This window comes from Rana temporaria, chromosome 4 (assembly GCF_905171775.1).
Source record: "Rana temporaria chromosome 4, aRanTem1.1, whole genome shotgun sequence".
Classification (NCBI taxonomy): Eukaryota; Metazoa; Chordata; class Amphibia; order Anura; family Ranidae; genus Rana; species Rana temporaria.
In genome coordinates this window covers 18049029-18069029 of record NC_053492.1, presented here as the reverse complement: position 1 = coordinate 18069029, position 20001 = coordinate 18049029, and the positions used below count along the sequence as shown (strand labels likewise).

General features: G+C 45.2%; 1 protein-coding gene and 1 long non-coding RNA gene across 3 annotated transcripts in view; one reads left to right on the top strand and one right to left on the bottom strand.

The window, feature by feature from the left end:
* Nucleotides 1-4641: 4641 nt before the first annotated feature.
* LOC120936004 (waprin-Phi3-like) overlaps nucleotides 4642-20001 on the top strand; it is a 50785-nt gene continuing 35425 nt past the window's right edge. For both annotated transcript variants that reach the window (XR_005748570.1, XM_040348078.1), the window contains exon 1: nucleotides 4642-4746. Coding sequence is in view for 1 of the 2 variants with exons in the window: in XM_040348078.1 (XP_040204012.1) it covers nucleotides 4704-4746 (43 nt within the window). In the remaining variant the exon portion in view is untranslated. The remainder of the gene's footprint in view (nucleotides 4747-20001) is intronic.
* LOC120936005 lies at nucleotides 8188-16362 on the bottom strand. Its single transcript, XR_005748571.1, has 3 exons — nucleotides 16105-16362; nucleotides 10684-10824; nucleotides 8188-8326 (listed from the first exon to the last, which is right to left on the bottom strand). It is a non-coding gene; the product is annotated as an uncharacterized LOC120936005 (long non-coding RNA).

The window sequence follows — 20001 nt, the reverse complement described above, 5'->3', positions numbered from 1 at the left end:
ACAGTTCACGGAGGGTTTTACTGTGAGCCGTTAAAGCCACGTTGAGTTTGTTCAGATGAGCCTGCTGATCGAAGGTCGGGTCACTGGGGTTCAGACAACGAGCAAACTTGGTGATCAATTCCTCAGACGGCTCATTGGTTGTCATGAAATCATCTAAAAGCTTTTTGGCCATTACGTTTGCGACCGTCATCCGGAAATGTAATAGGACTTGAGGTTTCCGATGCATCCTTTCTTTTTCTCTCTGAAACCTTTGCTCATCAGGATTCATTACGCGTAAATTTTTTTTATGCTCCTCGGAATCCGTCACTCTGCCCATCCTCCTGGCTCTTTCCCCTTCCGTTTCTAGAAATGTAGCCATCCAATCAAGGCATGGAGACTCGAAAAGGAGACACCTCTCCAGCAGCCCCTGCCTCGGTTTTTGTTCTTCGGTGTCTTGCTCCGTTGTTTCCATCAGATGGTAGAATACACCAAGAATTGATATGAATTGTATATACTCTATAAATAAAGTATCACACTAGTATATAGTGTAGATAAGTGTACAGATGATCTAAAAATAGGAACACGAAAGATTTCTGTCGTGTCAGACCAATTCAAAACACGTCTGTTCACTTCAACTGCCAGCTGCAGAGTGATCCCAGCTCCCTCCCACCTTCTACTTATGCTCTTGGCTCCTCCCACCTTCTGATGTCACAATGTCTGGTATGGAGCCAGTCAAGCTGTGGCTCCGCCCACATTCTATCTTTAGTGGTGGATCGTAGTGTGAGCTGATTGGCTGCTGCAGTTTTTTTTTTTTTTTACTAACTGACATTCACGGTGAATGTCAGGGGAGGGGGAGGGGGGAGGAGGGGAGGGGGAGGGGGGAGGGGGGGAGGGGAATCATCAGGAGATATGAGGATGGAGAAGCACTATTTTGTAGAACTAGAAAAGCTACAATTTCAGGGGAAATTGTGTGAAGTGTTCTTACCCCCACCAGTATTCTACAAGTGGGTGGGGTAGCTTGAGTAACTGTTACCGTGTTGGAGTAACTGTGTAAACCCGTAAAAGAAAAAGCTGAAGAAGTGAGAATAGTTGGAAAATTAGCAATGTTTTTTTTTTTTCAAAAATGTTTTTTTTTATTTTTTTTATTTTTTTTCCCCAAAATAATTTCTTTTTTTTTTAAATGATTTTTTTTGAAAAAAAAAATTTAATTTCTTAAAATTTTTTTTTTTTTATTATTTAAAAAAAAAAAGATTTTTACCAAAAAAAATTTTTTTCAATTTTTTTTTTTTTTTTTCAAAAACGATTAGTAGTGGTGTCTTTATGTATTAGTAATTGACTGCAGTTCTCAGCGGGGGACCATAGCTGATTACAGTAGCTGTCAGTAGTGATATCGTTATGGACTGCAGTTCTCAGCGGGGGACCATAGGTGGCGGTGTTGTACACAGAGCTGATTACAGTAGCTGTCAGTAGTGATATCGTTATGTAATAGTAATGGGGACTGCAGTTCTCAGCGGGGGACCATAGGTGGCAGTGTTGTACACAGAGCTGATTACAGTAGCTGTCAGTAGTGATATCGTTATGTAATAGTAATGGACTGCAGTTCTCAGGGGGGGACCATAGGTGGCAGTGTTGTACACAGAGCTGATTACAGTAGCTGTCAGTAGTGATATCGTTATGTAATAGTAATGGGGACTGCAGTTCTCAGGGGGGGGACCATAGGTGGCAGTGTTGTACACAGAGCTGATTACAGTAGCTGTCAGTAGTGATATCGTTATGTAATAGTAATGGACTGCAGTTCTCAGCGGGGGACCATAGGTGGCAGTGTTGTACACAGAGCTGATTACAGTAGCTGTCAGTAGTGATATCGTTATGTAATAGTAATGGGGACTGCAGTTCTCAGCGGGGGACCATAGGTGGCAGTGTTGTACACAGAGCTGATTACAGTAGCTGTCAGTAGTGATATCGTTATGTAATAGTAATGGGGACTGCAGTTCTCAGCGGGGGACCATAGGTGGCAGTGTTGTACACAGAGCTGATTACAGTAGCTGTCAGTAGTGATGACCAAAATGCCCCCACATTCATTGTTTTATATCATAATATCTAAAGTGGACCTGCCATGGCTCTATACATGTATAGGAGTATAAAGAGGACCTGTCATGGCTCTATACATGTATAGGAGTATAAAGAGGACCTGTCATGGCTCTATACATGTATAGGAGTATAAAGAGGACCTGTCATGGCTCTATACATGTATAGGAGTATAAAGAGGACCTGTCATGGCTCTATACATGTATAGGAGTATAAAGAGGACCTGTCACGGGTCTATACATGTATAGGAGTATAAAGAGGACCTGTCATGGCTCTATACATGTATAGGAGTATAAAGAGGACCTGTCACGGCTCTATACATGTATAAAGAGGACCTGTCACCGCTCTATACATGTATAGGAGTATAAAGAGGACCTGTCATGGCTCTATACATGTATAGGAGTATAAAGAGGACCTGTCACGGGTCTATACATGTATAGGAGTATAAAGAGGACCTGTCACGGCTCTATACATGTATAAGAGTATGAAAAGGACCTGTCATGGCTCTATACATGTATAGGAGTATAAAGAGGACCTGTCACGGCTCTATACATGTATATAGGAGTATAAAGAGGACCTGTCATGGCTCTATACATGTATAGGAGTATAAAGAGGACCTGTCATGGCTCTATACATGTATAGGAGTATAAAGAGGACCTGTCATGGCTCTATACATGTATAGGAGTATAAAGAGGACCTGTCATGGCTCTATACATGTATAGGAGTATGAAGAGGACCTGTCATGGCTCTATACATGTATAGGAGTATAAAGAGGACCTGTCATGGCTCTATACATGTATAGGAGTATGAAGAGGACCTGTCATGGCTCTATACATGTACAAAGAGGACCTGTTACGTCTCTATACATGTAAAGGAGTATAGAGAGGACCTGTCGTGGCTCTATACATGTATATAGGAGTATAAAGAGGACCGCTACATTGGAAGTTCCGACCATGTTCAGCCGGATACAGAGGGGTGTCGAGGATATTCGGAGTTTTGTTCACATTTTAATTTTTCATTACCCTTTAACCCCTTTGTGCCCAGCCTTGGCATCTCTTCAACTGGGGTCTTGCGTCCTAGAGGGGCAGGAAGGTCTGACGCATCTGTTGAGCCTTCCAGAAATCCAGTGTACCCTGCAGTGTTATCTCATGTCATTGTGATGTATTATTTTTATTTTGTTTTTGTGGGTTTCCAATAGAGGTCGACCGATATGGGTTTTTCTCTGGCCGAGGCCGATGGCCGATTATATGATTATATGATTTTTGCGGCCAATATTTTAGATTGATTTTTTTTATTTTTCTTGGTGGCACTGGATGGCACTTATTTGCACTGGAAGATGGTACTTGCAGAAGACACTTATTGGCACTGGCAGGTTGCACTGGATGGCACTGAAAGATGGTACTAGCAGATGGCACTGATTGGCAGGTGGCACTTATTGGCACTGGCAGGTGGCACTAATTGACTCTGGCAGGTGACACTGGTGGGCACTGGCACGTGGCACTGGAAGGTAGCACTAACAGGTGACACTGGCAAGTGGCACTGACTGGCAGGTGGCACTAATTGGCACTGGCAGGTGGCACTGGGTGGCAATAGTTAGCACTGGTTGGCATTGGCAGGTGGCACTGATGGCTTTAGTTGGCACTGGTAGGTGGCACTAGATCGCACTGGCAGGTGGCACTATTTGGCACTGTATGGTGGCACTGGCAGGTGGCATTGGCAGATGGCACTGGATGGAAGGTGGCACTAATTGGCACTGGATGGCAAGTGGCACTAATTGGCACTGGCAGGTGGCACTGGTGCAAAAAAAAATGGTGTCACCCCCCTCAGTACAGACCCCCTCTCCCTCCAGTATAGACACCCCCCCCCCCCCGCTGCAGACACCAGAGAGCGGTGTGTGTCCCACGAGCGCGGGCCCCTCCTCCTCTGTGGGCGTAAACCGAGAGGAGGGCCGCCGCGAGGGGTGTAACAAGATGGCCGCGGCTCCGGATCTAGGCCGAAGCTGCGGTCTTTCCTGATGCTGTGAGCCTGTGACCGCGGCGGCAATCCGCGGTCACAGCATCAGGAAAGCCTGCGGCTTCGGCCTACACCCGGATCCGTGGCACCACTAGCGGCCATGTTAAATATCGGCCTAATTTGGATAAAAATCGGCCGATGCCGATTTCTCCAAAACGGCCAAATATCGGCCGATATATCTGTCGACCTCTAGTTTCCAACCAAAAACCAGACCGAGTAGATGGACCAATCATGGAGAAGGAGTAGATTTTCTTTATATAAGATTTACCATGAGAGTAAAGAACACCAACAACGGTTGGTAACCAAATAATTTCTTCTCTACTGTCTTCAAGGTCCTTTAAAGTGGTTGTAAACCCTTTACCACCACGTTTACCTCCAGGTAAGCCTAGATCAAGGCTTCCCTGTGGGTGCTTGAAATATCTCCGAAACCTCCACAGTTTAGGAGATATTTTCAAAAGAGACGTGCGTCGATGTCTACGACGCATGCACCATAGACAACGGCGCAGGCGCAGTTTAGAAACCTTTTAGAAATGACGATCGTGCTTTTTTTTTTAAAGGAGGTCGTGCCGTGATTGGCGGCTCCCGCGATACCTGGAAGGAAGAGGTTGAAAGATGGACGCTTCATGGAGGCGAGGAAATCGGGGACATCGCAAGCTTCGGTTTCAGGTAAGTGACACATAATGCCCATTATGCTATACCGTGGCAGGGAAATAAAGAGAAAGTAAAACCCGTCAGTTTGCTTCCTCTTTAATGCATAACCAGAACAACCAGGAGAAGATCCTGTACCTCTTCCAACATTGGTCCCACCTCTACCCTGACCCTCCAACAGACCCTGCTACTAGGGTTGCCACCTGTCCAGGATTAACTTTTTTATGGAATTTTATTTTTTTACTAGTAATGGTGGTGATCAGCGACTTATAGCGGGACTGCGACATTATGGCGGACATTCAGACACCTAACTGATACTTTTTGGGGAGCAGTGACACTAATACAGTGATCTGTGCTAAAAAATATGCACTGTCACTGTACTAATGACAATGGCTGAGAAGGCGTTAACATCAGGGGCGATCAAAGGGTTAAATGTGTGCCTAGCCAGGGTTTATGTACTGTGTGGGAGGAGCTTTTACTAGGGGAAGAAATACTGTAGGGCCCGGATTCTCGTAGCACTTACGCCGACGTATCTCTAGATACGGCGCGTAAGTGCACAGATGCGCCGTCGTATCTATGCGCCTGACTCTTAATGCAAGATACGCCTGAAATTTGGCTTCATCCGACCGACGTAAGTTTCCTACGCCGTCGGAGCCTGTGCGCATATTTACGCTGGCCGCAAGGGGCACTCCCATTGATTTACGCGTAGAATATGCAAATGACCAAGATACACCGATTCACGAACGTACTTGCGCCCGTCGCAGTAGTATACGCCGTTTACGTAAGGCGTACGTCCGGCGTAAAGTTATTCCACATATAGGAGGCGCATCCCATGCAAAGGTATGGACGACAGAACAGCCGTCGTATTTTACGTCGTTTACGTAGTACTACGTGAATAAGGCTGTGCGTAGGTTATGTTTAGTGATTCGACGTATCTTAGGCGTTCGGTCCGACGTGATTCTGAGCATGCGCACTGGGAAGCGTCCACGGGGCGGCGCATGCGCCGTTCGTTCGGACATTCATTTGCATGGGGTCTCGGTTCATTTACATGTAGCACGCCCACCTTCCACCTACTTTGAATTAGGCGGGCTTACGCCGACAGATTTACGTTACGCCGGCGCAACGCAGGGAGCGAGTGCTTTGTGAATACTGCTCTTGTCTCTCTGAGTTACGTCGGCGTAGCGCATATGAGATGCGCTACGCCGGCCGAAATATGCGCCGTTCTACGAGAATCCGGGCCTAGATCTGTGTCCCTGCTTATCAGAGATACAGGATCAAAGTCTTCCCTACTGACAGAATGGCAATCTGCCTTGTTTACATAGGCAGATCGCCATTCTGCCTCTGTACTGAACAATCAGCGGCGGACATTGAGTCCATGGTACCCGCTGATGGGGTCCTGTTCTGTGTGTGTGTGTGTGATTACAGTAGGAGCTGGTCGCCGGCGGTGCGAGTGTGTGCCCCAGACCACGGAAGCATCAGATTACGTAGTAGGTAAGTGATCTGGCGCAGAGTGGCCCTCCTGCTGCAATATTTCTACTGGGAAGTCATATAGCGAATATTCACTGTGTGCCTAGCCTATGGTTACTAACTGTGGGGGAAGTTCTTTGACTACGAGAATGGCAAAGATCAGTGTTCCTGCTTAGCAGAGACACAGGATCCATGGCTTCCCTTATGACAGAACAGCGGCCTGCCTTGTGTACTGAACAATTGGTGGGTGGCGGCGGACATAAAGTCCATGGTACCTGCTGGTGGCACGCGTGCACGAAAGTGTCAGATTATATACTAGGTACGTGATCTGGCGCAGAGCGGCCATCCTGCCTACGGTGGGTGGTCATAAAGTGGATATTCACTGTGTGCCTAGCCTATGGTTACTAAGTGTATGTGAGGTGCTTTGACTAGGGGAAGGCAAAGATCCGTGTTCCTGCTTACCAGAGGCACAGAATCCATGTCTTCCCTTCTGACACAATGGCGGTCTGCCTTGTGTACTGAACAATCGGCGGGTGGTGGCGGACATGAAGTCCGTGGTACCCGCCGCTGGGCTCCCACTGTGTGTGATCACAGTGGGAGTGGGCTGCCGGCTGCGCGCCCCAGACCCGGAAGTGTCAGATTACATACTAGGTACGTGATCTGGCGCAGAACGACAATCCTGCCTATGGTGACTGATCATAAAGCAGATATTTACTGTGTGCCTAGCCTGTGCTTACTAACTGTGGGGGAGGTGCTTTGACTAGGGGAAAGCAAAGAGCCGTGCTCCTGCTTAGCAGAGACACAGGATCACAGCCTTCCCTTCTTACAGAACAGCGGTGTGCTTTGTTTACATAGGCACACTTCCATTCTGCTTGTGTCTCGAATGATCGCCAGATCCCGGAGGGGACATCGAGTTCAATGGACCTGCTGATTGGTTCCCGCTGTGTCCAATTACAATGAGAGCAGGCCGTCGGCGGCGCGCACCCCAGAACTGCAGGATCATGTACCAGTGCATGATTCTGAGCAGAGCATCGAGTTCAATGGACCTGCTGATTGGTTCCCGCTGTGTCCAATCACAATGAGAGCAGGCCATCGGCGGCGCGCACCCCAGAACTGCAGGATCATGTACCAGTGCGTGATTCTGAGCAGAGCATCAAGTTCAATGGACCTGTTGATTGGTTCCCGCTGTGTCCAATTACAATGAGAGCGGTCGCCCGGTGGCACACACTTCTCCCCCCCCAGACCCAGAACTGCAGGATCACGTACCATTGCGTGATTCTGCGCAGAGCATCGAGTTCAATGGACCTGCTGATTGATTCCCGCTGATTGATTCCCGCTCTGTCCAATCACAATAAAGACAGGCCGACGGCGGCACGTGAGTGCGCCCCAGACCCAGAACTGCAGGATCACATACCAGTGCTGGATTCTGCACAGAGTATCGAGTTCAATGGACCTGCTGATTGGTTCCTGCTGTGTCCAATCACAATAAAGACAGGCCTACGGCGGCACGTGAGTGTGCCCCAGACCCAGAACTGCAGGATCACGTACCAGTGCGTGATTCTGCGCAAAGCGACCACCCCACTGCGGTAAATGTATATGGGATGGTCGGAAAATGGTTAAACAGCCTGCCTAGGAACACCCACTTCTTCAGGCTGACATCTATCCATCAAGGTATGTTAATATTTGCATAACTCCTCCCTAGAGCCAGCCCACTGCTTCCATCAGGGTTGAGGTCTCTTGAGAGGAGTCGGGTGCTGTGATGTTGTCAGGAAGTGATGTACAGCACCCTTCTGGCCCCTCCCACCAGCTATGATCTGCCTGCATTGCATAGAGAAGCACAGTAATGTAATGAAAAGGGAAAGGTTGTATTTAAAACTTTCATTAGCAGGTTGATGAGGAGGAGGGAGGAACCAGGGAAGGAAACATTTAAGCAGATTTAACAGTTTTAAAGAATGCACCAGCTTGTCCAACAAAAATCTGAGTACACACCAATCCTTGTCATGTATTTTATTGATGGAAACACACAATGCACAACGGGAATTACACCTGAGACACCCACATTTCATGTTATACACTCAACTGGGAATTATCTGGAGGAGCCGTGTCTTCCCATATTGGTCTGCAGCCAAATCTGCAAAAAACAGAAATATATAATAAGCAGATGGGAATATTAGGCAAATACAAGAGGGCCTAGCATCAAATACAATTTTCATGTACAGTGCAGCATGCTCAGTAATATATCAACGTAAATGCCTCCTCCAGCTTGCAGCAGACTGATGACACATCTCAGTCTAGCCCTCTTTTTTTTGTATAGCTTAAAGCCTCGTACACACGCTTAGATTTTCGGCACGTCTGTTTTTTATGGCATGCTAGTCTCATGTCGAAAGTGAAGAGGTTACTCGCAATACGAAAATAATACAACTTAAGAAGTGGCGTTGAATAGTTTTGTATGTGTGCTTTCGTTTCTGATCATGCGTAGTCTTGCTCTTATGATTTTTTTTCATAAGAAAACCATACCAATGAAACGAAAATCGGACTTTGAGTTCACATCGGGCAAAAATTTTATAGTCTGCACATCCATATTTTGTCTGATGAAAAAAAGCGAAATCGGCTGTCGAAAACACCGAAATAACGATCCGAAAAAAACGTCAAACAGATCGTCGTACCAATTTTTCCGTCTGATTTTGGTATCGTGTGTACGGGCCTTAAGGAACCTCATTGGGTCCCAAGCCCTACCCCATAGAAGCCATGGAGGTTTTGTACATTAGAGCCTATCATCTAATTGGGAACAGGCCTATCATCTAATAGGGAACAGGCGGAATAGGGAACAGGCTGGACAAGTAGCCTGTGCATTAGAGCCTATCATCTAATAGAGAACAGGAGATATGAGGGTCCTTTACATTAGAGACTATCATCTAATAGGGAACTGGAGGTATGAGGGTCCTTTACATTAGAGACTATCATCTAATAGAGAACAGGAGGTATGAAGGTCCTTTACATTAGTCTATAATCTAATAGAGAACCAGACGTATGAGCGTCCTGTACATTAGAGCCTATCATCTAATAGGGAACAGGCGGGATGAGTATCTTGTGCATTAGGGCCTATCATCTAATAGGGAACCAGGGGTATGAGGATCCTATCATCTAATAGAGAAAAGGTGGGATGAGTATCCTGTACATTAAAGCCCATTATCTAATTGGGAACAGGTGGGATGAGTATCCTGTACATATAGGAGCCTATCATCTAATAGGGAACATACGGGAAGAGTGTCCTGTAAATTAGTGTCCTGTAAATTAGAGCCTATCATCTAATATGGAACAGTAGGTATGAGGGTCCTGTACATTAGAGCCTATCATCTAATAGGGAACTGGAGGTATGAGGGTCCTTTACATTAGAGACTATCATCTAATAGAGAACAGGAGGTATGAAGGTCCTTTACATTAGTCTATAATCTAATAGAGAACCAGACGTATGAGCGTCCTGTACATTAGAGCCTATCATCTAATAGGGAACAGGCGGGATGAGTATCTTGTGCATTAGGGCCTATCATCTAATAGGGAACCAGGGGTATGAGGATCCTATCATCTAATAGAGAAAAGGTGGGATGAGTATCCTGTACATTAGAGCCTATCATCTAATAGGGAACAGGTGGGATGAGTGTCCTGTACATTAGAGCCTATCATCTAATAGGGAATAGGAGATATGAGTGTCCTGTACATAGGAGCCTATCATCTAATAGGGAACAGGTGGGATGAGTATCTTGTGCATTAGGGCCTATCATCTAATAGGGAACCAGGGGTATGAGGATCCTATCATCTAATAGAGAAAAGGTGGGATGAGTATCCTGTACATTAAAGCCCATTATCTAATTGGGAACAGGTGGGATGAGTATCCTGTACATATAGGAGCCTATCATCTAATAGGGAACATACGGGAAGAGTGTCCTGTAAATTAGTGTCCTGTAAATTAGAGCCTATCATCTAATATGGAACAGTAGGTATGAGGGTCCTGTACATTAGAGCCTATCATCTAATAGGGAACAGTAGATATGAGGGTCCTGTACATTAGAGCCTATCATCTAGTAGGGAACAGGTGGGATGAGCATTCTGTACCATGGAGCCTATGATCTCATCAGGGTAGGGATGAGTCTTTGGTTGCTAGGACACTGGCGGGTACCAGCTCCCTGACAACCAGCAGCTCCGAGCTGGAACTGTAACATGTAGCAATTGTAGGAATACCACTGACAAACAATTCACTTTCTACTGCAGCCGGATGTCCGGTCAGCGGTTAAATAAGGTGTAAAACAATGTGGAAAACACCACAATATAAAAAACTGAATGCATGTGCTATTAAACGCATGTTTTTTAAGTGATTTGCCTGTTCCAGAGATATAAACTGCATGAAATACTTTAAACAGAAAAATTCATGCAGAATTTATCTATTGAGCCCTTAATTTCCTTGCTGTGCTCCCAACTTGGCATTGTTACCTTAGACTTTCTTGCAGGCTTTATTGCAGGGGGTCTCGCAGCATTTTTTGCCCGGGCCGCACTGATGGTCGAAGCTGCATTCTGATTTAACCCACGGGGTCTGACATCTTATCCTGGGAACCGGTGGACAAGCTCTGTAAGCTGCAACCCAAATGTAGAAGAACTTTAATTGGTTTTACCCGGCCTAGCAGAATGCATTTCCTCGTTCCCAGCACCATGTGTGTCTTATAAAGAGGTTGGTTCCTTTATCACCATATAATACACAGAAAACATTTGATTTGGCCATATCTTCCCCCCGCCTATCAGGACGTATAAACAACTAATTTACTCCAGCCTAAACTTGCTTTGTTTTATCTAAAGTGTCTTGAAGATGGAGCATGGCATCATCTTTCTTTTCTCCTTCCAGAAACTGTAGTCATTTTGAGCTTATTTGAGTCCATTTTTTAAGTGTACACTTTTTTACATTACTGTATATATTTAATTATTGTTTTGTAAATCAACATAAAAAAAAACAATACGTATTACTTGACAAAGGATTTCCAGAGCACTGCAGGTTAGCAAAATAGACAACACAGCAGATGAAGCTTGCTTTGCAGCTCCCTGTCTGATTGAAACCTCATCATAAACCTTTTGATAAGGGAAAAGTCATTGCTGTGATGATTTAATGAAGTGAAAATGAGAGGATCTCTCTCTCTCTCTCTCTCTCCGGTTCTTATCTATATATATTTCTTGACTGTTTTTTTGGAGGCCTCATACCTGGCACTACTGGAGGTAAGCTCCATGAATCATATCCCCCAGGTTGCCCCTTTTCTTTTTATCTTTATATATGTCTTGGCCTTTTTATTGGAGACATGTGAACCTTGTCCCCGGCTCTATTGGAGGGAAGGTCCATGGGTCCCACACTCGAGGTTGCCCCATGTGAGGTCACCAGCTCTTCTTATCCTTATATACTCCTTGACTGTTTTGCTGGAGACATGTGAACCTTATCCCTTGCTCTACTGGAGGGAAGCTCCATGGGTCATACCCTCGAGGTTGCCCCATGTCAGGTTACCCCCTCTTCTTAACTGTATATACTTCTTAACCATTTTCTTGTAGAAACCAGAACATCATATCTGGCTCTGCTGGTTGAAAGCTCCATAGAGTATACCCTTGAGGTTGTCCCCTGTGACCTCACCCCCTGTTCTTATCTTTATCTACTTCTTGACCTTTTTATTGGAGACACGTGAACCTTGTCTCCGGCTCTACTAGAGGGAGATTCCATGAGTCATACACTTGAGGTTGCCTCATGTGCGGTCACCCCCTCTTCTTATCTTTAAAAACGTCTGGACTGTTTTCCTGGAGACATGTGATCCTTATCCCTGGCTCTACTGGAGGGACGCTCCATATGTCTAACCTTGGAGGTTGCCCACTGTGAGGTCACTCTCTCTTCTTATCTTTATATACTTCTTGACCGTTTTCTTGGAGACATGTTAACCTCTTTCCCGGCTCTACTGGAGGGAAGCTCCATAGGCCTAACTTTGGAGGTTGCCCCCTGTGAAGTCACCCCTCTTATCTTTATATACTTCATGACTGTTTTCATTGAGACATGTTAACCTCATCCCCAACTCTACTGGAGGGAAGCTCCATAGGTCATATCCACGAGGTTGCCCCTTGTGAGGTCACCCCCTCTTCCTATCTTTAAAAACTTCTGGACTGTTTTAATGGAGACATGTGATCCTTATCCCTGGCTCTACTAGAGGGAGGCTCCATAGGTCTAACCTTGGAGGTTGTCCCAAGGTGAGGTCACCCTCTCTTCTTATCTTTATATACTTTGTGACTGTTTTCATGGAGACATGTTAACCTCATCCCCAGCTCTACTGGAGGGAAGCTCCATAGGTCATATTCATGAGGTTGCCCCTTGTGAGGTTACCCCCTCTTCTTATCTTTATATACTTGACCGTTTTCTTGTAGACACCCGAACCTCATATCTGGCTGTACTGAATGGAAACTCCATAGAGCATACCCCTGAGGTTGCCCCCTGTGACCTCACCCCTATTCTTATCTTTATGTACTTCTTGCCCTTGTTCTTGGAGATACATGAACAATATTACTTCTACTGAATGAATGAATGAATGAATGAATGACTTGTATAGCGCTACACATGCGAACTGAATCGCCTCTGGACGCTTTTTCCAGCCAGTGTCTGCATGGCTGGTGCGGTCATTTTACCCCGTAGGATCTCGACACGCTAGGGACACAGTCATACACATATATATACTGGGCCAATTTTTGGACAGGATCCAATTTACCTACCAGCATGTCTACTACTACTACTACTACTAATACAATAAGGAGAAGGATGTATGTTGTTAAACCTGAGTGACTAACTTAAAATGTATCTAAAGGAAAAAATATAGTATTGCATCTTACAAAATAATTTCAGAAATAGGTAAATAAATAATAATATTCATAATAAACAAATAATAATGAGAACGTATGTTTTTAAACCTTGGTTACTAACTTAAAACGTATCTAAAGAAAAAAATTATAGTATTGCACCTTACAAAATAATTACATAAATAAGTAAATAAATAATAATAATAAATAATAAGGAGAATGTATGGTTTTTAAACCTCGGTGTCTAACTTAAAACGTATCTAAAGAAAAAAATGATAGTATTGCACCTTACAAAATAATTACATAAATAAGTAAATAAATAATAATAATAAATAATAAGGAGAATGTATGGTTTTTAAACCTCAGTGTCTAACTTAAAACGTATCTAAAGAAAAAAATGATAGTATTCCATCTTACAAAAAATAATAATACAGCTTTTATTAATAATAATAATAATAACAATAATAAATGAATAAAACAAAGAAACAAAATTGCATCTTACAAAATAAATACATAAATAGGTAAATGAGTAAATAAATATTAATAATAATAAATAATAAGGAGAATGTATGTTTTTAAACCTCAGTGACTATCTTAAAACATATCTAAAGAAAAATGTATAGTATTGCATCTTACAAAAAATAATACATTTTTTATTAATAATAAATAAAAATAATAAATGAATAAAACAAAGAATAATAATAATTAACAAAAAAAATCAAGGCAACACGATATTGCTAGAACTGGATGTGAAATTTTTTCCCCAATTAATAAATCTCCTTACCAAGTACCGACATAGTCCACCAATTCTTGGGGGAGGGAATACTATAGGGCCAGCATTAGCCACTGTCCCTTGTCCCTTTGCCCCCACCCCCTTTTTTGTCTCAATAAGTCTCCCAAGTTGGATATTTCACTTTTAGATAAAGACAGATTGAATCACCTGAATCTTTTATCTTCAGTACGGGAAACTTTGCACCGCAGTCCCCATTTTTTAAATAAAAAAATGGAACATCTATACATCCCCCTATTCTGGGCCTGGGTGCACCAAACTGGTATGGTACTCAGAAAGGGGCAAATTCACTAATATTTCTAAATGTGTTAATACTGCTTATTTAATAAGAGGGCGGTATTAAATTTTCGCTTTTGCCAAAGCATTTTTTTTTAATCCCCCCACCCGGGCCAAAGCATTTTTAATTGTAGTGGAAGTGAGAGATACCCAAGCTTCTGTTAAGTGGAATCTTATCTCTAATGCATTTTATTCATAGATTTCTAATTGTTTTTAATGGTGTACAAGCGATGAACTGAGGGTGTCATGCCAAATATCAATATATTTAATTGGAAGCAGCAATCATAGGATGGGGATAATTTATCTTTCGTCAGCATTGCCCTTGACACCCATACAGAAAGCAGAAGGGAAGCCCCTCCTCTTTGCTTGCCATAAGAGGGAACACAAACTCCCCCTACAGTTGGATCTGTGGTGGATCGATATCAAAAGATGGTTGGTAGGGGACTGGGAATGATATGTTGCCTTCTCAGTGCCCACTTTAACCCTTTATAGCTACACCACTGAGAAGCAGGGTGGCTGGAGTGTGGTCTTATTAATTTCAATAGGTTGTATACAGGGCCGTCTTAATACTGTAGCATCATGGGCCCCCGGGCAAAGTAATGCACTGGGCCCCTACCAGCAGGTCCCATTTTACGCACCTACACTCAAAAATTGAAGTATAAATAGTTGATATAATTAAACATATGTTTATAAGTACTTTCAATAAAAATCAATTTTAAACAATATTAAAAGCCTTCCATAAATCAAAGACTAATCAACACAAAGGGCACAGCACAGGGAGGTCAGGAGGGCACAATACTGGGATCAGGAGGGCACAGCCATCCTGGGACAGCTTAGTAAAAAGCGTGACTGTCCTGGAAAATCTGGGATAGTTGGCAAGTATGATGTAATGCGAGACAATCATGGGGCCCCCATGCCCCTGGGCAATGCCCAGGAGTGCTTATGCAATAAGACAGCCCTGGTTGTATATGGCAGGCAGTCACAGGGGGTCAAATTTTGGATGCACCTGGAAAGCAAAGCATCAAAGCCGCGGTATGTGTACAACCCCATCCAGCTACCTTTGCAGCTTGAGGGGGGCGATCAGGGAAGGTAAAATCGGGACAATGCCTATTTTTATGCCCCCCCCCAATGCTAATGTAAATCAGCTCTAAATGTAATGAATTCTCTTACACAATCCCCAATTCTGAGCATATCATATGAATAAAAAGGACAAGCCAGGAACAGTCTGGCTAGGAAGGAAAGACTAGATCAGTGGTCTCCAAACTGCGGCCCGGGGGCCAGATGCGGCCCTTTGCTTGATTTTATCCGGCCCTTAGGGCATAATTTCTCCCCCGTAATACCAAAGGTGGGGCACCCAATAACACCAACAATTGGGCCCAATGACACCAACGATGGGGCACAATTCCTCCCAATGACACCAACAATTGGGACCAATGATGGTGCACAATTCCTCCCAATAAAACCAACAATTGTACCCAATGACACCAATGATGGGGAACAATTCCTCCCAATGACACCAACAATTGGGACCAATGATGGTGCACAATTCCTCCCAATGACACCAACGATGCGGCACAATTCCTCACGCTGTTGTGGGGACCCTTTTCTACTCCCAATGGCAACAGTCTGGCCCCCTTAAAGTCTGAAGGACAGTAAACTGGCCCCCTCATTAGAAAGTTTGGAGACCCCTGGACTAGATGATGCTGGACATCCTCCAGCCAGGAAATGAGGCAGGCTCAACCTGACTTACTGCAACTCCTAATGCACATTATGAGAAGCTCAAAGTGTGCAGTGAAATAGGAGTAAGCCATTTCAGTCCAGAAGGCGGGGAGCGTGCAAGACTAAAGAGAAGTCTGGGGATCAAATTTAAAGTAAAATTTACACAACCAAATAAAATAACACAACAAACTAATAATAAGTAAAGTTGGCCCCTAAGTTCTTCCATTTTTTGAGTGTTGGACCCCTGTTGGGTGACTCACCTATGTTGTTCGGAGGTGGAGGAGGTGGATTGTTGGGTCGAATAGGTGGAGGAGCTGGATAGTGGGGTTGAATATGTGGAGGAGGTGGTGGCTTGTGGGGTGGAGGATCTGGATGGTGGGGTTGGTTGTCCGCATAGATGGCTGCACAGCTCAGGAGGAGGAGGAGGAAGACGCCGGTGTAAGGAGACATGGTGGAGTCTACAGAGTCTATGAGATTCGGGATGTACGCGACGTGTTATATAGGACTCGCTACAGGAGGAGATCAGGGAGGAGGTGGAATGTTAGAGAAGAAGATATTATGTTATCCAGAGTTCCATCCTACAAATTATAGCCTAGTAGGATATTTTGGTTTTTAATATACACTTTACCTCGTATGACATTAATAATGACGGGACGCCACTATAATTATATTCTTACGAAAAATAAAACTTTCCTCTCACATGGCAGAGAAGTCCTCAGATATGGAAGATAGTGAAAACAATGCTATTTCTTCTTTACATTGTTATAGCAGGAAGAGTACACCTGATGAGGATGAAGATGACCCCCCCCAACAATAGATCCACATACCGGACCGGAGAAGTAGATGAATAAGAGGACCTAAATGGAATTATTCAATCACACGTTAAACACTTGTTCTGCCCCACGTGTATGTATTTTTTTATCTCTTGTATGTCTGTTTTATGCACCTCATTAGACCCGATCTTTTTGGACAGTATGGTCACTGTTAACCACTTAACCGGCCCCGGAGGATTTGACTGCCAAATGACCGGGCCACTTTTTTGCGATTCGGCACTGCATCGCTTTAACTGACAATTGCGCGGACGTGCGACGTTGTATCCAAACTAAATTGACGTCCTTTTTTCCCCACAAATAGAGCTTTCTTTAGGTGGTATTTGATCACCTCTTGCGGTTTTGATTTTTTGCTCTATAAACAAAAAAATGAGCGTCAATTTATAACAAAAAGTTATATTGTTTACTTTTTGCTATAATAAATATCCCCCCCCCCCCCCTCCCAAAAAAAAATATAAAAAGAAAACAAATTTCTTCCTCAGTTTAGGCCGATATATATTCTTCTACATATTTTTGGTAAAAAAAAAAACGTATATTGATTGGTTTACGCAAAAGTTATAGGGCCAGATCCACAAAGAACTTATGATACGCCGCGTAAGTTCTAGGATGCGCCGTCGTATCTTTGTTTTGTATCCACAAAACAAGATACGCCGGAATGTGGGCTAGATCCGACTGACGTACGTGTTAGTACGCCGTCGGATCTAAGGTGCATATTTACGCTGGCTGCTAGGTGGCGCTTCCGTTGATTTCCGCGTAGAGTATGCAAATTAGCTAGATACGCCGATCCTCAAACGCCTCAACCGAGGCGCCAAACTCAAACACCACACAACGCTGCAACCCCCGGCAGACGGACAAGGCCGCAGACGGAAGCCGGGCAAGACAGCAGACGGACACCGACAAGGCTGGACGGACCCCGCGCAAGGCCGCAGATGGACGCCGGGCAAGACGGACACCGACAAGGCTGGACGGACCCCGCGCAAGGCCGCAAACGGACAACGGATAAGGCCGCCGATGGACGCCGGGCAAGACATCCAAAATTACATTTTTTTCCTTAAACTTCCCTTCTAAGCTTGGGGTGCGCGTTATACGCCGGCGCGCGGTATACGCAGATAAATACGGTATTTGAAATAAAAAAAAAAACATTTTGTTTTTTCTCTCCTTAGCAATGTGTCTCTTATAATCTATTTTAGCTGCCTTGATAACACTCTTGCATTCTTTGTTGTTTTCGAATGCCGATGGTGACCCTTCAGTCTTATATTTTTTAAAGGACAGTTTTCCTTAATGTGCCTTTTTACCGGGCAGTGAAGCCGCATAGCTTCACTTCCCGATTCCCTTACCGAGGATGGTGGCGGGGGAAGCCGAAAGCCGAGCTACCGCTCGGCTTCGGCTGCCGACGTCGCCGGCGACTCGGACAGGTAAGTGTTCATTTTTTAAAAGTCAGCAGCTGCTGTATTTTGTAGCTGGTGGCTTTTAACATTTTTTTCAGGTGAACCCCCGCTTTAAGTGAACTTATCCTTCCCTTGTGTCCTCCTTTACCATAATTTACAACAAATATAATTACTCTGTGATTGCTATTGCCTAAAACATCCATCACTTTCACATATATAATCAGCTCTGTGTTGTCTGTAATTAGCAGGTCCAGTAGAGTATATGTCTAGTTGTAGTAATTTTCCTGCATTACATTCAAAAAACAATGGGCCAAATTCTCAAAAGAGATACGCAGACTTAACTGCTGTTCAGCCTGCGTATCTCTGTGCCTAACTTTGGAAACGATTCTCAAAAGGCTTTTTCCAAAGTTAGGCAGAAAATCTGACATGTGTAAGACACTTACACGGTCAGATTTTAGGATGCAGTACCGCATCCGCCACTGGGGGCATTTCTCATTGAAATCCAGCTTTGCGTATGCAAATGAGGACTTAAGCAGATTTTCAAAGCATTTCAGCACTGTGATTTCTGCGTAAGTTCCGAATTTGCCGGCGCAAAATTAGGGCTGGTTTTACAATGTGGAAAGTTAGCCAAACCTTGTAAAGGCCCATTCCAGCGACGGCATTTGGTATGCATTCCTGAGGGAGAACTCCACGGCAATTTTTAAATTCAAAACCGGCATGGGTTCCCCCCCAGGAGCATACCAGGCCCTTAGGTCTGGTATGGGTTGTAAGGAGACCCCCCCACGCCGAAAAATTGACGTAGGGGGTCCCCCTACAATCCATACCAGACCCGTATCCAAAGCACGCTACCCGGCCGGCCAGGAATGGGAGTGGGGACGAGCGAGCGCCCCCCCCCCCTCCTGAGCCGTGCCAGGCCGCATGCCCTCAACATGGGGGGGTTGGGTGCTCTGGGGCAGGGGGGCGCACTGCGGGCCCCCCCACCCCAGAGCACCCTGTCCCCATGTCGATGAGGACAGGACCTCTTCCCGACAACCCTTGCCATTGGTTGTCGGGGTCTGCGGGCGGAGGCTTATCGGAATCTGGGAGTCCCCTCAAATAAGGGGGCCCCCAGATACCGGCCCCCCACCCTAAGTGAATGGATATGGGGTACATCGTACCCCTATCCATTCACCTGTAGGCAAAAAGTAAAATGTAGTAAACACACAACACAAGGCTTTTTAAAATATTTTATTATTCTGCTCCGGAGGCACCCCCCTGTCTTCGTTATTAGCTCAATTAGCAGGGGGGGCTTCTTCTTCCACTCTCCGGGGGTCTTCCGCTCTCCGGGGGTCTTCTCCGCTCTCCGGGGGTCTTCTCCGCTCTCCGGGGGGGCTTCTCCGGACTCCGGGGGGCTTCTTCCATCTTCTCCCCTCTTCCGCTCTTGACTCGGCGAACCCCGGTTCTTCTGCAGCTCTCCGGTGCCTTCTTCTTCAGCGCTGGCTGCCTGCTATGTTTGTGTGTTAGCTCGATTTCAAACAGGCAGCCGGCGCGGTCTTCTGTGACGCCAGGGTCTTCTGGTCTTCTGTTCTTCCGATGTTGCCTCGTCGCCTGTTGTCGCTGTAATGATGGAAGCGCGCCTTGCATCACATTTATATAGGCATCACCGTCCCATCATGCTCCGGTAGGTACCCACGTGGTGGGTGCCTACCCACGTGCACCCACCACGTGGGTACCTACCGGAGCATGATGGGACGGTGATGCCTATATAAATGGGATGCAAGGCGCGCTTCCATCATTACAGCGACAACAGGCGACGAGGCAACATCGGAAGAACAGAAGACCAGAAGACCCTGGCGTCACAGAAGACCGCGCCGGCTGCCTGTTTGAAATCGAGCTAACACACAAACATAGCAGGCAGCCAGCGCTGAAGAAGAAGGCACCGGAGAGCTGCAGAAGAACC